This window comes from Loxodonta africana, chromosome 8 (assembly GCF_030014295.1).
Source record: "Loxodonta africana isolate mLoxAfr1 chromosome 8, mLoxAfr1.hap2, whole genome shotgun sequence".
Taxonomy (NCBI): Eukaryota; Metazoa; Chordata; class Mammalia; order Proboscidea; family Elephantidae; genus Loxodonta; species Loxodonta africana.
In genome coordinates, this window is record NC_087349.1 from 111,587,662 (window position 1) to 111,609,212 (window position 21,551).

At 43.7% G+C, this 21,551-nt stretch overlaps 1 protein-coding gene across 3 annotated transcripts in view; it reads left to right on the forward strand.

Moving 5' to 3' along the window:
• Positions 1-21,551, forward strand: part of COBL (cordon-bleu WH2 repeat protein) — a 370,310-nt gene that overhangs the window by 95,080 nt on the left and 253,679 nt on the right. For all 3 annotated transcript variants that reach the window (XM_064290208.1, XM_023544235.2, XM_023544236.2), the window contains exon 2: positions 21,336-21,539. In XM_064290208.1, the coding sequence (XP_064146278.1) occupies positions 21,336-21,539 (204 nt within the window). The remainder of the gene's footprint in view (positions 1-21,335; positions 21,540-21,551) is intronic.

Sequence of the window (21,551 nt, forward strand, 5' to 3'; positions counted from 1 at the left end):
AGGACCACTTTATATAAGGCTGGTTGGCCAACTTAAAGATCTAACTTGTATCTCGAGGTTAGCCAGGCCCTCTGTTCTAAGGGCATCATACTGGTAGACTCTGAGGCAGGGTGGGCACACTGTGGAAGCCAGCCACCTGCCCTAAAGACAGCTTTTGAGTGGTCTCTTCTCCCTGGAAACACTTCTTAATTTTTCTTGTTTAGAATGTTTGTGACTGAATAAGTGAAGCAAGTAAACTGACTCCGCCGCCTTTCTGCAAAACAACTTAATTTAGTTTTCTGGACATGCACACAGCATGGGGCCACTTGGGCACCTCCAGGGCAGCTGCCGGGCTGCAGGCTGGTCGGGAAGTGCTGCATCGGGTGGCACCTTTATTAATAAGTCACTAGGCTGAGTAGGATCAGAGGCCTTGGCTGGTTCTCACAGTGCGGCTTTGCCTCCGAGCTCTTAACCCAGGGAAGCCCTGGGAACTACTTCTCCCGTTTAGCTCCTGGGATTGCCTTGGCTGCACGGTAGAGAGGGGCTCCTTGTTCTCCTTTTGTAAGTGCCAAGTGAGTACCCTTGAGATGGGGGCCAGGGCCAGCCTGTGATGTATGAAAACACAGCTAGGTGGTTTGGGAACTGGTAAGTTTTGTCATCTCATCTATTTAATTTGATAACGATGTTCAAATCTCAGTAAACTAGCACTGCCTATTTGGGGAAAGAGATATCCTCTTTATGTAACTTTCAACAATGCAGTAACTCTTGTTTTTAATCTGATACTTGAAGCATGAGCTACTGTGCTCAGCTTCAGCATTGAGTATTTGCTGATAGCTAAATGGTCCACACCTACGGGCTCTTACCTTCCTGGGAGTCTTACCTTCCTGGGAGTTGGGTAATAGCTGTGGAGCTCCGCTCTCAAATGTTACTCTGAATACTTGCTTGATGGGTGGGGAGATATCAGCCTTCCTGTATAGACAGGCGCCTGAGTTTAGAGTTTTCCAAGAGTGATGGATAGCTTTTGTTATTATGTCTTTGAGAATCCTATCGAGAACACCAGTCTTTTTATGTTGAATTACAAAAAGCTTCCACCACCTCCAGGTCAAACCTGTGGAATTCTGTTGTGAGTTGGATATCTTAGTGTCAGTTTGATTGATTTGCAGCATAAATAAGGTTTTCTTAGGCATCTTGAGGAGCTAGCTTCTACTCTACCCTCATGGAGACAGAAGGGTCACTGAGTGTTCTTTTTTATTCCCAAAGAGTAGTCCTGCTAAAGATAATAAAAAAAAATCATAATAGCCACAGTTATTGAGCACTGATGGTGCACCAGAAGCATGACAAACTTTACATGTGTTGTCTCATTCAATCTTCATAATAACCCCATTACGTAAGTGCTGAAATCTCCCTCTGCTCAGTTCTGAAGGAAACTGAGGCTTTCAAATTACAGTAACTTGTACAAATGAAGTAACCTGCTGGAGCACATCCAGTTCATTAGTATTGTAGCCAGTAGTTGTTATTGTTAGCTGCTGTTGAGCTGGCCCCTTATTCATGGTGACCCTGGGCACAATAGAACAAAACACTGCTGAGTCCTACACCATCCCTGTGATTGGTTGGGGATCAGACTGTTGTGATCCTTAGATTTTCATTGGCTGATTACTGGATGTAGATTGCCAGGCCTTTCTTCCCATTCTTTCTTAGTCTAGAAGCTCCGTTGAAACCTATTTAGCATCATAGCAACATACAAGCCTCCACTGACAGAGGGTGGTGGCTGTGCATGAGATGTATTGGCTGCGAATTGAACCCGGGTCTCCCACATGGAAGGCAAGAATTCTATCACTGAACCCCCACTGCTTCATATCGTGGCGAGATTTGAACTTAAATTTTTCTGAGTTCAGAGCTTGGACTGGGGCTTGGGGGAGTGTTTTGCGCCATAGTGCGACCCCGAATGCAACATTTTTCTGGTAGAGCCATTCCCCCTGGTTTACTGGAACAGTGTGGGGTGTTTCCCTGTTGTCTTTATGTCACACTTTTCCTTCAATCTGCTGCTGAATGGTCATTTCCATGGGAATATGGCCTCTGAATTTAATGCTTCTTAGATACACATGTAAGCCCTCATCTAGATCTTCTGTTAAATGTTCCTCTTGCTTTAAGTATTGTTTTTAAGTGGAAAGAGTATGGAAAGCATCAGAGGGACTGTCCTGGTTTCTCTTCTCTATTAGAAGTAATTCTTTCTTAGATATACCTGAACTTGAGAGGTACAGTACTCTGAGAGAAGGTATTACAGGAACTCTTATGCTGGGGCCCCCAAGCTCCAGAAATGGTTTGCAGAAACCATGTGTGCATGAACATGCTTTGGTGCATCTTGCCTAGGAAGAGGGTCCTCAGTGAGACCCTGACCCTAAAGATGCTTAGGGATAGTGAGGACTAGCCTGGGGCGTGCTGCAGCTCAGCCACCTACTTTCATCTCTCCGTGACTCTGCCACGTGCTCCTCTGCTCCATGAGGGGGTTGAACACAGCTCCTGTGATTCTGTCTGGACCACACGGAACCTTCAGTACTGAGGGCTTGAACTCTGACTTAGAATAAGGCCCACGTTGGAGCAGTTTCTACAACTGTGCCTGGAAATGTGCAGAAAGGTACTGTCTAAACAACCACTCTCATAACAGCTGCCACTGCAGGGCACCAACATTCTAGGTCAAAGCTTCAGAGTCTGCACATCTCAAGGTCATTCTGCCAGATACTCTGGGATTTTTGTGTTCAAGGAATAATTAAGGAGAGCGGAATGGTGCATAATGGTTAGGGCAGCATCCCAGACTCAGGAAGACCTTGGCTGGTATTCTCTTCTTACCAGCCATATGGTCAAGCGAGTGACTTAACCTGTCTGATCCTCAGTTATTTCATCTTTGAAATCGGAAGAGTAAACTTGTCATAGAAAGTTGTGAAGATTAAAAGAGGTAACATATGTTATGTGTTTGGCATGGTGGCCGACACATTAAGTGTTAAAAAAATAGAGTTAAGAATAACAGATTAATGTTAAATTTAGAGACACGGGGACCTGGTGCTGGGTGGGAGGGAGGCGTACTCCTTAGCCTCTTGGGCAGCCTGTACTGTCTGCCTTCAGTAGTACTCTGGCTGTCTACTTGGTGTTTGGCCTGAGTTTCTAGACATCCACTTTTCCCTTAGTTGCTAACAAAACTGAATCCCAGTTGAGATGAACTCATTCACTCACTCACGCAAACAGCAAATAGTTACCGGGATACCCTCTATGTGCCTGGCCCTATCCTTGTCAGTGATGAACAGAAAAGCCATGTCCCTGTCCTCTTGAAGTTTAAGTCTAGAGCCATGGCTGGCTGCAAACAACAAACAGCAGTTTATAAATGCGAGTTGGAAGAAGTGCCTTGAAACAAACCAATAAGTTGCCCTTGTAGAGAATAACAGAGGGACTTCCTTGGGAGTTTGGGCAAAGATCTTTCTGAGGACTGGACATGTAAGCGTGGGTCATGAAGGATGAAAAGGAGTTGAGTGGGAAGAACGTTTCAAGCAGAGGGAAAAGCATGTGCAAAGGAATTGAGGTAGGAGAGCTTGACAGGAAAATGGGGTGGTAGGAGCTGAGAAGATTGAAAAACGGAGGCAGGCAGGTGAATGAAGTGTGAATGCTCAGAGCCATCGAAGCCATGCTAAGGTGTTTTATGTTACTACAAGTACACTGAAGGCACTGAAGGGGTTTAAGCAGGGACTTAATACATATTGTGATTTATGTTTTAAAATGATAGTTCTTATGCAGAACCTGTCAGAAGGAAGCAAGTGGTGAGAGGTGGGAAGGAACCTGTAGAAGTATCTGGAGATTATGAGTGGGAATTTTGTCTCCTAGTGGCAAATTCTTCACTTTACTTCCAGTCTGGATTCCATCTAGTCCACTCCAGAACTTTTTGGGATATCTCTTTCTGTGTCCCATAAACCAAAAACCCATTGCTGTCAAGTCGATTCCAACTCATATTTACCGTATAGGGCAGAGTTGAGCTCTCTCATAGGGTTTCCAAGGCTGTAATCTTAATGGAAACAGACTGCCACATCTTTCTCCTGCAGAGTGGCTGGTGGGTTCGAACATATGACGTTTCAGCTAGCAGCCCAGTGCTTAGCTGCTGCACTACCAGGGCTCCTTCCTCTGTCTCATTCGAGAGGAAAGTCCTTTTAGCAGCAATGCCACACCCTGCCCTTTGCTCTTGGCCTTCCTGGAGAGGAAGAACAATGTGCTCATCACTCTGTATTGTTGCTTCAGATGTTCAAGGATAGTTGTGAAGGGCATCCTTCCCCACCCTGGCTGTTTCCATGGTATTTTATCTTTTTTTTTTCCCCCTCATTATTATCGATTAAATGAGTGTATTCCTAGTAATTGACTTTTGGGATCTGACGTCTTTGTTCTACTTTCTCCTGGAATTTTACTGTCACTTAAAGGATAAACAGAAGATCATTGTCATGTCAGCAAAAGTCCTGATTCTTACTGACCCTAGAACTTCTCTGCCCTCCACATTTGCTGCCTCAGCCACAGGGCAGATGCCTGTAATGTCTAAGCTTTCATTGAATTTCTTTATCAGACTATAAACGTACAGTTGCCAGGCCCTTTACTGGGTATTATCCCAAAGTATGGGGAAATCTGAAGGCTTTCTCTGAAATCTAAGATCTCAAGGCATGAGTTTGGAGGGGGCAAGGCCGATGGAGAGGCACAGAGTAGAGGCTGTGATTGAGGAGCCCAGGAGATCTCAGCACCCAGCCAGAGCTGTGAGAAGGGAGCATGAGGATGGGTGCTGGGGGATGTGGTGGCCATCTGGGAAAAACTAGCATCAACCGTGTGCAGCTTGAGAGGGTAAAGAAGACCTTCTTTCCGCATTAGTATTTTGAGATGCGTCGTGGAAGAGGTTGGCTTCTGTGATGGGGCTCTGAATTGTGCTTGTTATAGCTGCTGTGGATGGAGACCCTGGGCTTTGGAGGTCTTGTCAAGAGCAGAGCATCCTGTGCTTGCATCCATGTGTGTCCCAGAAGGCTCTAGCACGTCCTTGGACTCAGGGAAGCTGCTGAGATTGTCACCTGAGGAACACACAGTTGTCTTTGCCTTGAAGCAAACATAATAACTGAGATAAGTGTAAGAACTCTCTCAATCTGAGAGTACTTTCTTGTAAAACTCCTGCACATCGGAGTCAGATGTGCCATCACGGAAGCCATCTGTGAGGCTGGGATTTAGTGCAGAGGTTCTCAGGAGCATGGGCACTTGTACAACAATTCCTAACAGAGGGTACTTTATATGGGAAGGCCATCAGCTTCACTTACATATTAGGTTTTTGAAAGTTGGCAGCCATGTCACCAGTCGCCTTAGCCGTATCACTCCTGGGCATTAGCAGAGTGATGGACGTCCAACCCCCCCCCAGCCCCTCATGCTCAGATGGTCCAATTGGACATGATCTAAAATAATGTGAATGATTGGCAAAAAAATGCTAGGTGATACCATGAAACTGCCATCTAACAGTGCCAACCCTGCTCACTGTGCCAAACTGTCAACCCTGCTTGCAGTGCCAACTCACAGTGCCAAACTGTCAATCCAGGGTCCAAGGCCTGGGTCACCAACAAAAGCACAACTTACACACAGGCAGTGGAAGGAATAATACTTCACTCATATAGAGAAAAGACAGGGCAAGGTCAGCTTTAATAGTGGCGTTGGTCCCCCATGGCCACTGGGTTGCTCCTCACAGCTGATATAGGGCTGGTATTCTGCACACACCCCTCTCATACTGCAGGTGAGGGACCTGCTTCCCTCCCCACCAGGAATAGATACAGAAATGGAGTTGGTCAGTTGCCATATAACACAGTCATTAGCAGAGCAGAGAGTTAGTTGACTGTGTGCCCAGAACAGGGAGAGAGGCTCCCTGGTAAGGAGAAGAACCTGGGAGAGAAAAAGAGAGGCTCAGTTCCCAGACTGCATCATCAAATCCTGGTTGAGCCAGGATTTGAACCCAGACTGCTGACCATGTAGCCCTCACTCTGAGTCACAATTCTGTACTGCCTTTCTGGGGCTGATGATATTTGGCTTGAAATCACCAACTTTCAATTTAACACATAAAAAGCTGTATCTCTCTATTCTGGTTCCTTTTTGTACACATGACTCATTTAGTTTTAAAATGGTGGCCGTCATTTACATCAGTGCCATCTTCCTCATGGTTGCTTTCCTTTTTAATGCAGCTAACTGAACAAGACTCCATTAATTTGATGGATCAATTTAATAATATACCCACATACAGTACTGAAAAACAGCTAAAAGAAATACTCCTCATTGCCTGCTTAACACTGCGTATAGCTAATTAACAAGGGCAACACAGTCTAGCACATTCTCTGGCAGCAGGAAAAAAGCACAGTCTACTCTGAAGCAGTGCGGGCGCTGGGGACCATGAGGTGATTCACTTGGCCTAACACTTTTCTCTGTTTGAACTGCCATGGATCCTTCATTCCTCATAATGTATCGTGTCACTCTCAGCTGCGCACTTGTTCACAAACCCAAACTCTGGTGCTGGATGGATAGAGTAGCTATGGAATAGAATCCAGGTGACCCATGTGAGCTGTTATTAATGAAAACAAATTAAAATAATGGCACAGGTTTAACAAAATCTTTTACCCTTTAGACTGCCGACAAATCTATTTGGAAATGTTTAGGAATTAGTAGACTCCAGTTTGAAAAAGTAATGCATTGTGAATTAGGGAAAAAAAATTTTGGACACATTTTTCTTAGTGAGTTATGAATTGTGTAATTATTTCAGAAATCTATGAAGTATCTGCTTAAAAATATAAACTTAAAATAATGGGGACCCTCCAAGACAGTATACAATTCTGGGGAAGCCAGCACAACTTGTACAAGGCAAGGTCTTGGAAACTCCATAGACACATCCAAACTCCCTGAGAGACTGAATTGCTGGGCCGAGGGCTGTGGGGACCATGGTCTTGGGGAACATCTAGCTCAACTGGCATAACATATTTATAAAGAAAATGTTCTACATTCTACTTTGGTGAGTAGTGTCCTGGGTCATAAAAGCTTCTGTGCAGCCATCTAAGATACTCCATGGTCTCACCCTGTCCGGAGCCAGGGAGAATGAAAAAAACTGAAGACACAAGGCAAAGATTAGTCCAAAGGACTAATGGACCGCAACTACCATGGCATCCACCAAACTGAGTCCAGTATAATTAGATGGTGCCCAGCTACCACCACTGACTGTTCTAACAGAGATCACAATAGTTACGTTTTGACTTTGCTAAGTTTCCACACTGTCAGGATGCACCTCTTTGCTATAAATGTACTTAGTATGGTGCTAAATAAATGTCAGATTTCCTTACGGGTCAGATACCCTCTTACAGGCATGAGGTCCCTACCGAACTTTGTCAGTGAGAAGATTTTCCCTTACACACTACACAGTGAAAGACAATTGACTTGTGAATGTGTGTGTGTATGTGTGTGTAAAGATATGACACTTGTGTGTATGCATTTTTGTATAAAGAAGTGACAGGTATGGTGTCAATCATTTTATACGCATTACCTAATTTAATCTTACCAAAGCCAAAAGGTGTTTTTACCCCATTCCCCACATGTAGAAATGCAAGCTCACAAAAACCGTGAATTGTCCAAGGTCTTGTGATCAAAGTACACAGAATAGCCAATACCAAGGCCATGTCCACATCTTTTGAGTGTTTAGATACCTTCAAGTTGGAAAAGCATCGAGTTAATTATACAGCCAATACTTTCTAGCCAGCTGTGTGCACATGAGTAGACACCTCTGAGATCAGTGTTTTCAGAGTATATTGTATTGTTTTCACCGGAACCCAGGGCCATTGTACCCTGGAGGCAGTTCCTTGAGTCTGTCTCATCCTTAGTGGTTTACCGGTCCAGAGTGCTAGGAGTGGGGTACAGGGATCTGAAGTCTTGGAGGACCACACTCCACATCATACCCACTCCCACAGACCTGGCTCCATGTAGGGCCCTCAACTTCATCTCTGCCAATATGACTCACAGTTCTTCATTGCTGACCTCTGGCCAAACTGGAAATAACAGTATGGAATCTAAGCCTACACTTGGGGCTGCTGGGAAGGGGCCTCTCCTTTAAGGTGGAAGGTGGAGGCGGGATGGGGTTATAGCTGGCGCTGCATTCACAAGAATCCATGTTCTTCTCTCTGGACGTCTCCCTCTCTTAGCGTTGCCATTATGAGGGCTAGCATTCTTTTAGACCCTGTCTTTCTAATTGTAACCTGTACTCAGGCTTCTTTCTCCTTAACTTGTGATACAAACACAGTATCGTCACCAAACTGAAGCCAACACTGTTCTTAGGACATGCTTCTGGTTTTTCTGGAGTCCTGCTCACATAGATCCATCTACTTCTCATTCTTGCTACCACTTGTTCCTCTGTTGTTGCTGCCTGTGAAAATGCTATGCATCTTTAATGACCGAGCCACAGGGCCATTTCTTTACCTCTCTCTCTCCTTTGGACCAAACATAGATTTGATTGTCAGCTGCCTTGGATTGTGCTTGCTTTTAAACTTGCCTTCCTGAACTCAGTTGTCTGTGTGTGTGGGTACACATGTGCGTGCACACATGCATGTATGTGCTTCTCAAGGGCAGACAGACACTATGTTTTGTTCCTCTTTGTCCGTAGGAAAACCCCAAAGTTCTTGCCAGGGTGCCAAGGCCTCACATAATCTAGCCTGTGCTTACTCTTCAGCCTCATTTCAAGCCACCTTCCCTCAGGTTCGCTATGCTCCGGCTGTCTTATATTTTTTCTTGTATCCCAAGCTTCTCCTCACCTCAGTGCCACTAGAGTGCCCTTCCCTGCCTGGGACACCCTCATGCCACTCTTTTTCTTTCTGTTGTTGCTGTTGTTAGGTGCTGTCGAGTCAGTTCTGACTCATAGCATCCCTATGCACAACAGAACGAAACACTGCCCGGTCCTGCGCCATCCTTACAATCGTTATGCTTGAACCCATTGTTGCAGCCACTGTGTCGGTCCACCTCGTTGAGGGTCTTCCTCTTCTCTGTTGACCCTGTACTTTGCCAAGCATGATGTCCTTCTCCAGGGACTGATCCCTCCTGATAACATGTCCAAAGTATGTAAGACGAAGTGTCGCCATCCTTGCTTCTAAGGAGCATTCTGGCCGCACTTCTTCTAAGACGGATTTGTTCACTCTTTTGGCAGTCCGTAGTATATTCAACATTCTTCGCCAACACCACAATTCAAAGGCAACAGTTCTTCTTCGGTCTTCCTTATTCATTGTCCAGCTTTCACATGCATATAATGCAATTGGAAGTGCCATAGCTTGGGTCAGGCGCACCTTGGTCTTCAAGGTGACGTCTTTGCTCTTCAACACTTTAAAGAGGTCCTTTGCGGCAGATTTACCCAATGCAATGTGTCTTTTGATTTCTTGACTGCTGCTTCCATGGCTGTTGATTGTGGATCCACGTAAAATGAAATCCTGGACAACTTCAATCTTTTTTCCGTTTATCATGATCTTGCTCATTGGTCCAGTTGTGGGGATTTTTGTTTTCTTTATGTTGAGGTGCAATCCATACTGAAGGCTGTGGTCTTTGATCTTCATTAGTAAGTGCTTCAAGTCCTCTTCACTTTCAGCAAGCAAGGTTGTGTCATCTGCATAATGCAGGTTATTCCTGAGTCTTCCTCCAATCCTGATGCCCCGTTCTTCTTCATATAGTCCAGCTTCTCGTATTATTTGCTCAGCATATGGATTGAATAGGTATGGTGAAAGAATATAGCCCTGACGCACACCTTTCCTGTCTTTAAACCAATCAATATCCCCTTGTTCTGCCCGAACAACCGCCTCTTGGTCTATGTAAAGGTTACTCATGAGCACAATTAAGTGTCCTGGAATTCCCATTCTTTGCAATGTTATCCATAATTTGTTATGATCCACACAACCCAATGCCTTTGCATAGTCAATAAAACACAGGTAAACATCCTTCTGGTACTCTCTGCTTTCAGCCAGCAATGATATCCCTGGTTCCACATCCTCTTCTGAAACCGGCCTGAATTTCTGGCAGTTCCCTGTCGATATACTGTTGCAGCCATTTTTGAATGATCTTCAGCAAAATTGTGCTTGGCTGTGATATTAATGATATTGTTCTCTAATTTCCACATTCGGTTGGATCACCTTTCTTGGGAATAGGCATAAATATGGATCTCTTCCAGTCAGTTGGCCAGGAAGCTCTCTTCCGTATTTCTTGTCATAGACGAGTGAGCACCTCCAGCACTGCATCCGTTTGTTGAAACATCTCAATTGATATTCCATCAATACCTGGAGCCTTGTTTTTCGTCAGTGCCTTCAGAGCAGCTTGTACTTCTTCCTTCAGTACCATTGGTTCCTGATCATATGCTACCTCTTGAAATGGTTGAACATCGACTAATTCTTTTTGGTATAATGACTCTGTATATTCCTTCCATCTTCTTTTGATGCTTCCTGCATCATTTAATATTTTCCCCATAGAATCCTTCACTATTGCAACTCGAGGCTTGAATTTTTTATTCAGTTCTTTCAGCTTGAGAAACACCGAGCGTGTTCTTCCCTTTTGGTTTTCCATCTCCAGCTCTTTGCACATGTCGTTATAATACTTTACTTTGTCTTCTCGAGCCACCCTTTGAAATCATCTGTTCAGTTCTTTTACTTCATCAGTTCTTCCTTTTGCTTTAGCTGCTCGACGTTTGAGAGCAAGTTTCAGAGTCTCCTCCGACATCCATCTTGGTCTTTTCTTTCTTTCCTGTCTTTTCAATGACCTCTTGCTTTCTTCATGCATGATGTCCTTGATGTCATTCCATGACTCGTCTGGTCTTTGGTCACCAGTGTTCAGTGCATCAAATCTATTCTTCAGATGGTCTCTAAATGCAGGTGGGATATACTCAAGGTCATATTTTGGCTCTCGTGGACTTGCTCTGATTTTCTTCAGTTTCAGCTTGAACTTGCATATGAGCAATTGATGGTCTGTTCCACAGTCGGCCCCTGGCCTTGTTCTAACTGATGATATTGAGCTTTTCCATCGTCTCTTTCCACAGATGTAGTCAACTTGATTTCTGTGTGTTCCATCTGGCAAGGTCCATGTATAAAAAAAAAATAGTCACCATTTATTGTTGATGAAAGAAGGTATTTGCAATGAAGAAGTCGTTGGTCCTGCAAAAATCTATCATTTGATCTCCGGCATTATTTGTCACGAAGGCCATATTTTCCAACTACTGATCCTTCTTTATTCCAACTTTCGCATTAAAATCACCAGTAATTATCAATGCATCTTGATTGCATGTTCGATCAATTTCAGACTGCAGCAGCTGATAAAAATCTTCTATTTCTTTATGTTTGGCCCCAGTGGTTGATGCGTATATTTGAATAATAGTCATATTAACTGGTCTTCCTTGTAGGTGTATGGATATTATCCTATCACTGACAGCATTGTACTTCAGGATATATCTTGAAATGTTCTTTGCGACGGTGAATGCAACACCATTCCTCTTGGAGTTGTCATTCCCAGCATAGTAGACTATATGTTTGTCCGATTCAAAATGGCCAATACCAGTCCATTTCAGTTTACTAATGCTTAGGGTACCGATGTTTATGCGTTCCATTTCATTTTTGACGATTTCTAATTTTCCAAGATTCATACTTTGTACATTCCAGGTTCCAATTATTAATGGATGTTTGCAGCTGTTCTTCTCATTTTGAGTTGTGCCACATCAGCAAATGAAGGTCCCGAAAGCTTTATTCCATCCACGTCATTAAGGTCGACTCTACTTTGAGGAGGCAGCTCTTCCCCAGTCATCTTTTGAGTGCCTTCCAACCTGGGGGGCTCATCTTCCAGCACTGTATCAGAAAATGTTCTGCTGCTATTCATAAGGTTTTCACTGTCTAATACTTTTCAGAAGTAGGCTGCCGGGTCCTTCTTCCTACTCTGTCTTAGTCTGGAATCTCAGCTGAAACCTGTCCTCCATGAGTGACCCTGCTAGTATCTGAATACCAGTGGCATAGCTTCCAGCATCACAGCAACATGAAAGTCCCCACAGTACGACAAACTGACAGACACATGGGGGCTTTTTCTTTCTACTTCCTACTTATTTTTTGAAATCACCACTAAAGCACTTCCCAATACTTCCTGAATCATAATCAGCATTCCTTTGTTGTTGTTGTTGTTGTTAGGTGCCATCAAGTCAGTTCCAACTCATAGCAATCTTGTGTACAAAAGAATGAAACGCTGCCCAGTCCTGTGCTCCTCACAGTTGTTGCTATGTTTGAGTCCATTGTTGCAGCCACTGTGTTGGTCCATCTCATTGAGGGTCTTCCTCTCTTTTGCTAACCCTCTACTTTACCAAGCATGATGTCTTTCTCCAGGGACTGGCCCCTCCTAATGACATGTCCAAAGTACATGAGATGAAGTCTCAGGATCCACGCTTCTAAGGAACAGTCTGGCTGTACTCCTTCTAAGACAGACTTGTTCGTTCTTCTGGCAGTCCATGGTATATTCAATATTCTTAACCAGCACCATAATTCAAAGGCACCAGTTCTTCTTTGGTCTTCCTTATTCATTGTCCAGCTTTTGCATGCATATGAGGAGATTGAAAATATCATGTCTTGGGTCAGGCACACCTTAGTCCTCAAGGTGACATCTTTGCTTTTTGATACTTTAAAAAGGTCCTTCACGGCAGATTTGCCCAGTGCAGTATGATATTTGATTTCTCGACTGCAGCTTCCATGGGCATTGATTGTGGATCCAAGTACAATCAAATTTTTGAGAACTTCAATATTTTCTCCATTTATCACAATGTTGCTTATTGGAATACACAGGATTCCTTTACAGTTCTTTAATAATTTTCTTCTTGTTCTTCATTACACGCATCAGAGTTTGGCCATCATCCTTTTTGAAAATATTTTCTTGTGCTGTTATCTATTTAATATTAGTCTGACCTCCCAGACTCTGAACTTCTTGAGGGCAGGGACCATTGGGACTTAAAAGGTGCTAGCCAAATATTTGTTTAATAAGTGATGTCTTTCCAGACACACAGTTCGATTCTTTCAGGTAGGAGAGGCTAAATAATGCTTGATTTTATCATTACTAACATCCTATAATTCCTGTGCTTTCTTTGATGCTTCCCCTAAAGTAGGGGTTCTCAGATATTAATGTACTGCAAAGCACCAGGAGCATGTTTAAAGGCATAGTCAGATTCAGAAGGTATGGATGTGAGGCCCCACAGCCCAAATTTTTGATCAGTAGTATGAGGATTCCCAAGCAGGAGGTGCACAGACTTTTTACAGGGAATCCTTTCACAGCCTCTGAGCTGCTCCCTCTGTAGGGCTGAGTAGAAGCTTTGTCCAAAGGCTGGGGGAGTGAGGGTCATACTGAGAACAAAGTGACCCTTGGAACCAGATGCACCTATAGACAATTTCCGAACTCCCTCCGAAGGAGAGCGAACCTCCTACTGCTGAAGAACCTCAGGGAGAGGATGGCCAAATCCCTGTCTGTCTGCAGCCTAATGAAAACCAAACCCGTTGCCTTTGAGTGAATTCCAACTCATAGTGACCCTGTAGGACAGAGTAGAACTGCCCCATAGGGTTTCCTTGGCTGTAAATCTTTACAGAAGCAGACTGCCACATCTTTCTTCTGCAGAATGGCTGGTGGGCTCAAACTGCCAGCCTTTTGGTTAGTAGCCAAGTGCTTAACCACTGCCACCAGGCTCCTTCTGGCAGCCTACACAGAGCACACTTCACAGGGGATCAGGAACCAGGAGGTGCCAGGATGTGCCTGATTTCTCTGGAATTCCATTTCAGCAGATGCTGTCTATGAGCAGCCTGCCAGTGCAGCCAGCATGGTAAATGGGCATATATCATGGTGCCTGGCATCTGCATAACTCTTTACTTCAGTGTCCACCTTCCCTTGATGGTAAGAAAATATTATGACTGTTCTGATTTGAGAGACAGTGGAATACAAACCAGAGGGGCCTTTGGGCTCTGGATATTTGTAAGCATAGAAATGCATGACTTTTCTCTTTCTAGTCCACTGGCCCTTCCTGCCAGCCTTGTCCAGCTGGGCTGCATTTAATCCAGCTGCCTGGGCCCCTACTGAGATTTGCATTCACCGAGTCCAGGTGTAGTCAGGTGTGCAGGCCATGTTGTCATAGTCTGGTGGCTTTTCATGGAGCAGATGTCAAGCTTATGGTGCACGTGGGTGAGCTCTCAGAATGAACACTCAGCTGGAGTGTCCCAGCCTTCTGTTTGGGTGAACGTTCCTGGCTAACATGTCATAGGAATTAGTAAGCATCTCCCTGAAATTTAGACGGTAAGTATGTGATGATTTTAAGTGAAAACCATTTGGAGCTATGATTGCTGGCATCTTTAACGGGCCAGAGGTGATTATTTCATATTTTGTAAGTAGCTCCTGCATGGCACACCCAGCTTTTTTAACCTGGAGGGAGTAAAGGAAGTACGAGTTACAACCCTCTGAGCCCCAGCCTGAGAACTTGCCTTCGCAGCTCACCTGATTCCTGCTGGTGGGGCTCAGAGGTGCCAGCACTCATCAGGCTACTTGGGAGCCCCTGCCCTGGGCGTGTCCAGGAGGGACAGGGTGCAGGGGCCAGTCCAAGCACAGAATGCTGTCTTTAGTCTTGAGAAAGTCTGATCTTTTTACCCGATTGCACATCCCTTCATCTTAATTAGATTTGGAACAAAATCGAAACAGACCTTCAAGCACCTTGATAACACTAACAGGTTTTCATGACTTAGCGAAGATGTCTCGGTCTGAAGGACAACTGTTAGTTCCCACAGCTGAGCCACTCATGGGGTAGAGGAAGCCTAACCTGCCTGCTGGTACCATGGACAAGGCTTAGTTTAGGCAGGTAACATCAGTCCACATGGGCCACTTCTGCTCCCTTATGGGACATTATTGCATCCTCCAAAAACAAGCCCAACTCCAGAAGTGGGGCTCCAGATGGTGTGCTGCTGAGGAGGCTCCAAGGGGGAGGTAGGGAAAGGGGTTGCAGCACACTCCACATACAGTGACACTATCGCCCTGGCCTCTGCACCAGGGGCTCCCTCTCCAGACAGCTACCCTGGGGGAACCCAGCCTTACCGCACCCCCTCTTCCTGCGAGGGGCAGTTTTGCAGTGCCTCTCCCTCCACTCCAGTTAGCTTCAGCACCCTCACTCTCCTCATGCAGAGCACTTGGCAAAAGAGGCTTCTGCTGGAGTGGGGATGGGAGGAGGATGCAGAGGATTCCCAGAGAGAATGAGGAGAGTGTCCTGAGAGTGAGAATTCCTTAGAAGTATTAAGTGATAAAACTATTAGGATTAAAAAAATCTCATTCTAATTAAAATTTGCTTTAACAAGGTAGTTTCAGATTAATATTTTTTTATGACTTAGAATATTAGAGCTAGAAGAGAGTTCTAGCCCTGGATCGAGCCCCTGATCTATCAGTGGGGAAGCTGAATCCAGAAGGAAGAGATTCCTTGGATGACCGTTGTCTCAGACAGCACGCCCTTGACAAGCAGGATGACACCCGCCCAGACAGCAGTGATATCCTTTTCTGCTGGCTCCAGATGTGACCTCAGGAATAATTTCAGCATCATGCTCGGATGTGGTGGCCAGCCATTCAGGACTGAGATGAAATTGAGGCACGAAATCTACTTGCCAGTCCAAGACTAGAAAATAGCTAAGCTCAGGCCAGAATCGAGTTCATTGTGCTTTCTTCCCTTCTCGTAGCCTATAGACTGCACATAAGAATCGCATGTGGCTGCTTTTGAGTGGCTGGGAGAGCAAGACTACTTGGCATTCCCTTGCAAGGTGGTGGTTATGAGGGTTCCAGGGTGTTCCGTGACAGCGCGTGTTCTGGTGTCTCTGTGCTGTCACTCATTGCTATCTGCCCCATGGACTGTGAACCAGAATTGCCAGCAGAGTGGAAGAAGATTGGGGTCAGGGGACGGTCCCAGTTTTCAGGTTTGTTCGGTGGTCTGACTGTCAGTCCACAGCCCTATAGTGGGCAAATATGTAATGCCAGTGAGTTAATGGTCCAAGTGCCAGCACGCAGCTTTGCTGTGAAGGTGCTCAGGGCCTTATCAGATATTTTCATTTTTTCTGAAGGAGCCAGAAATTTATTTTATTAGTGTGAAATATCCCATTTTCTTTTTCTTTTTTTAAATTGTGCTTTAGGTGAAATTTTACAGCTCAAGTTAATTTCTTATACAAAAATTTATACACATATTTTATGACATTAGTTGCAATCCCCACAGTACAACAGCACAGCGCCCTTGCCACCCCTGGCTCCCTGTGTCCGTTTGGCTAGTTCCTGTCTCTTCCTGCCTTCTAATCCTGCCTTCCTCCAGATAGGAGCTGCCCATATTGTCTCGTATATCTGACTGAACTAAGAAGCACACTCCTCACATATATTATTTTTTATTTTATAGTCCTGTCTAATCTTTGTCTGAAGAGTGGGCTTCGGGAATGGTTTTAGCCCTGGGTTAACAGAGTGTCTAGGGGCGATAGTTTCAGGATTCCCCCAGTCTCTGCCAGACCATTAAGTGTGGTCTTTTTATGTGAATTTGGATTCTGCTGCATACTTTTCTCCCGCTCAGTCCGGGATTCTCTCTTGTGTTCACTGTCAGGGAGGTCATTGGTGGTAGCTGGGCACCATCTAGTTCTTCTGGTCTCAGGCTGGTGGAGTCTCTGGTTCATGTGGACCTTTAGCCTCTTGGGCTAATGTTTTCCTTGTGTCTTTGGTTTTCTTCATTCTCCTTTGCTTCAAGTAGAATGGGACCAACTGATGGATGCATCTTAGATGGCTGCTCACAAGCTTTTAAGACCCCAGAACCCACTTGTCAAAGGGGGATGCAGAATATTTTCTTAATAAACTTTGTTATGCCAATTGACTTAGATGTCCCCGGAAACTATGGTCCCCAGGTTCCAGCCCCAGTGTGTGAATGTGTCCAGAAAACTTCTTAGCTTTTGCTTTGGTCCAGTTGTGCTGATTCCCCTGTATTGTGTGTTATCCTTCCCTTCACCAAAGGAAAAATGAAATATCCCATTTTTTAAAACATTGGCTCACATAAACATATGTGCACACATGCACGTGCACGCACACATACAGCACTGTGCTGGACAATGAGCCATCCTGGATACCTTGCAGCCTGCTGTTTGTAGCTACTCTGTGGCCAGGAGTGAGCCTCTCTAATAGATGTGTGAGGAGCAGGATGGGCTGTGTGCAGGTGGTCCGTGAGGAGTTAGCAGTCCTCATGGGCAACACTCAGTAAATGTGAAGTGAAAGAATCTAAGTAGGAAGCAGAATTAATTAAGAGGAGGGTAGGTTGTAGGAAGAGAACTTTGTCATGAATTTTTTTTAGAATTGTCTAGAGTTGGTGCAGACGTTAGAGGTGAAGGTTGGGCAGGGTGGTGACAGTGGACGTAGAGAGGAAAGGGTGGGTGAAAATGACTTCAGGTTGGCTCTGGATAGTTGGTGACAGATTGCTTATTTAGAGAGGGAGACGTCCAACATCATCTTCCTCTTCCCAGCTTCTTGTTGCTGTGAGGGATGAATAGAGAGATCGGTAGCTGCTGCTTTTTGGATTCAGTGTGTTCTAAAGGAGTTCAAGCCACCTTTCTTAGTAACCAGAAATAAGCATATACCTAACTCAGAAAATATACGCATTTCCTAAACATTATAAAATAAACTTTTTTTTCCATGAAAATACCTTTGGGAGGTAACACTGCTGGCAAGAGGGCTGCTCCGAGACTGAGTTCTAGCCCTAGACCCAATGTTGACTAACTGAAGACTCCCTAACTCTATTTCTCTCTGTCTAGAGTTTTCTATTCTCTAAAATGGGATGACATCTGTTCTTCTAATAAAGGCCAAGTAACATAGTGATGAAAATTTCAGACTCTGGAGCCAAAATTTATGGAGAATTGTTGCAAAGGTGACTTAAGCTCTCATTCCAAACTTCCTCACCTATAAAATGGGAATAACAACAGCATCTCCTCATGGTGTTATTGTGAGGAATAAATAAATTAGTAAATATATGGCCCTTAGAATAGTGCAGTAGATACTTTTTTATTTTTATCCTTTGAAGCAAAAAAAAGTATGTAAGTGGGTGAGAATATAGAAAAAACTAAATATGTTTATATAAATGTAAGGTTTTTAACATAAAAAAGAATTATATCTACTTATCTTGATGGAGGATGAGACCTGAATGTTATTCCCAAGTCCTGTGTTAACCAGTGACATTGTATTTAATAGTGACAGTAAGTTTACAGCCTCATTTCAATCCCAATTGTTTTTCCACATCTTTATATGAGCTCTTTCATTTTGGAGCCCTGGTGGGGATAGTGGTTAAGTGCTATGGCTGTTACCCAAAAAGGTTGGCAGTTTGAATCCACCATCTGCTCTCTGGAAACCCTTTGGGGCAGTTCTACTCTGTCCTATAGCGTCGCTATGAGTCGGAATAGACTCAGTGGCAGTGGGTTTTGTTTTGTTTTGTTTTTTTCTTCCATTTTTCAAGTAATAAATATACAAGAGATATTACAGAAAAATTAGGAAATTCAAAGAAATAAAATAACAAAAGTCATGTTACCTCACTGCCCAGAAGTAATGGTATAGTCACATGCTACATAACATCCAGACAACTTTTGACCACATATATGTCTGTGGTCCCATAAGGTTATAATAGAGTTCAGAAATCCTGACTGGAGAACAGCACATAGAGGACGTAACTAAACGTAGCGAATGCAACCGCTTCCCTCACACAACACGTGTATCTCATATCTGTTGTATACAAAAAGCAGCTGCACTGCCAGGTGTATAATGGTACAGTACACATATAACCTATAGTGCACATGCCTTGGTAGTCACCGTAAACGCCTGTGTCACTGGCTTATATATATACTGTACTGTACCTTGTAAGGTTATTTTAATGTGAACTTTTCCTACTTACAAATAAGAAGTTTACCGTGTTAACAGTGTATGCTTTGACTCTTGGGCAGCAGCATCCAGTCTTGTGTATCACACATCCCTTGAGAGTTGTAGTGTTATCATTGTATTTAATTTTATTTTGAAAATAACACTGTGAAGTGCATCATGGCTCCCAAAATGCAGCAAAACCAGTGCTAGTGATAGCAGCAGCAAGAGGCAAAGGAGAGGTATCAATTTGGAAGTGAAATAAGAGATATCCCATGTAGTCTATACTATGGTGTTCACACAAAAGTCCAAATCACATAACATCCTATTTCACAGAACGTATCTTGGACCTTAAGCAATAGTATTTTGTTCTGTTGTACATAGGGCTGCTATGAGTCGGAACTGACTCAACGGCACCTACCAACAGCAGCAACATACATCTTTCTAGAATGTTTTATGATTATTGCTATAATGTATACTTCTTTACAAAATGAAATTTTCCTAAACAAGCAATGTTTTAAAGCTTGTTTTTTTTTTTAAAAAAAATCTGTACCGAGTATTTTTGCACATCAAATCATATACTTTTAAAGTAAACTTAATGGCTACCAGTATAACATTGTTTTCAAGTACCAAAATTTACTGTAATTGTCTCATTGATGTACAGTCAGATTTTTTTTCTTGTTTTCCATTTTAAGTTATGTTGTAACGAGCATCTTTGAATCTCCAGCAGTGCACTCTTGCGAGGTTATTTCTTTAGGATAAATTTCTGGAATTGGAATTACTATGTCTCTGGCAGAAACCTTGGTGGCATAGTGGTTAAGTGCTATGGCTGCTAATCAAAAATTTGGCAGTCAAATCTGCCAGGCACTCCTTGGAAGCTCTATGGGGCAATTTCTACTCTGTCCTGCGGGGTCGCTATGAGTTGGAATCGACTCGACGGCAGTGGATGGTGGTGGTATGTCTCTGATGGCTTGTGTCAAAGTGCTTCCCAGAAGATTGCTCTACCAGTAGAATTTAAATGGCTTTGAGGGCTCACTGCCTCTTTGTGGATCCTCTAACTAGAGTACGGTTGGAGGTAGGAGAGTGAGGTGGGCAAGAGTAAGCTCTTTGAAGTCAGCCCTATTGGGTTTCCACCTTAGCTGCGACACTGAATAATTGTTTGACGTTAGCTAAGCTGCTTATCTCTCTGAGACTCGGTTTTTTTCAGCTCCAGAATATTTTGAGGACTTGATGAGGTAAACTTGTGTTATTTGCATAGGTTCTAGTGAATTTTAGGTGCTGAATAAATGCTAGGTATTATTGTTAAGTTCTCCTGGATGACACAAATGGTTAAGCCCTCGACTACTAACTGAGGGGCTGGCAGTTCACACCCACCCAGAGGCACCTCGGAAGAAAGACCTGTCAGTCTGCTTCTGAAAAATCACAGCCTTGAAAACCTTATGGAGCACAGTTCTGTGACACAAATGGGGTCACCATGAGTTGGAATTGACCCAATAGAAACTGGTTTGGTTTTTGGTTTTATTATTATTACTATTATAAAATATCCAGTGTTTTAGGTCAGTGACCTTCCTTGACTAATCTGGAGTAGACAAGAATTTCTAAAAATGTTCTTCGAAGCCTGTGATTCATTGTCAGGTGGATTGAACATTCAAAACACAGTCAGAAATAAGATGAAAACAAACTGGAAAGGAGTTGAGCATTAAGACATGAACACTCACCTTCTTCTGTGCTGAACAGCTACCTGTCTCTACCTCCCCAATGACCTGCATCAATGAGCATTGGTCTGATTGGTGTTCTGGCTAATTTAGTAAGTCTTTATGTGGTCCCAACATGTCTTCAGTATCATAGATCCTTGAATCCAGCTAGTATGTCTTGATAAAAAAAAAAAAGACCCCAAAATATCTTCAGTATCCTGGGTCCATGAATCCAGAGCTAGGACAGGGATTTAAACTAGAGAACCGCAGACTGTTAGCAGAACCCACTTAATTAGTTGCGATTTGTAACCCACCCAGTGATTCCAAAAGGACTGGTCCAATCAAGCTCTGCTATAATAACCCACATCTTGAGCAGAGAGCTATAAAAAATATGGTAGTGCCACTCTTAGTTGTGAATACGTTTTTAGGATGTTTCTTTTCAGGAACACCTCCTTTCAGAAGTGCTTCCTCTGTTCTTATTTTCATTGTTTAGGGAGGATATGATAGAAATTTCTGTTAGCGTTGAGTGCTGACACGCTGATTTTAAAAAGGCCATACAATTCAGGAGGCATTTCTGTGGAGAAAAAAAGTATAAGGAAGAATTATTACGATGAAGGTATTTAAAAGTTGATGAATGTCATTAGGTGATTGTGTTAACTTCTTATGTTGAAAACTGCCACTTCATTTAATCCTTCTCTTGTCATTTTTAAGGAGGAAGATGAAGGCTCGGGCTCCCCTTCCTCCTGGAAATCCTGCTACTTTGAATGTTCATGGTGAACTGAAACCTAGCACAGATTTGGGCCCCAGCCCTCAGCAGAACCTTATCAACATGAAAGAAAATCTGCGGAACAGTATGGTGGATATCACCGTGGTTCTTCCCAGTGGGCTGGAGAAGAAGAGTGTGGTCAGTGGGAGGTAAGAGAAAGG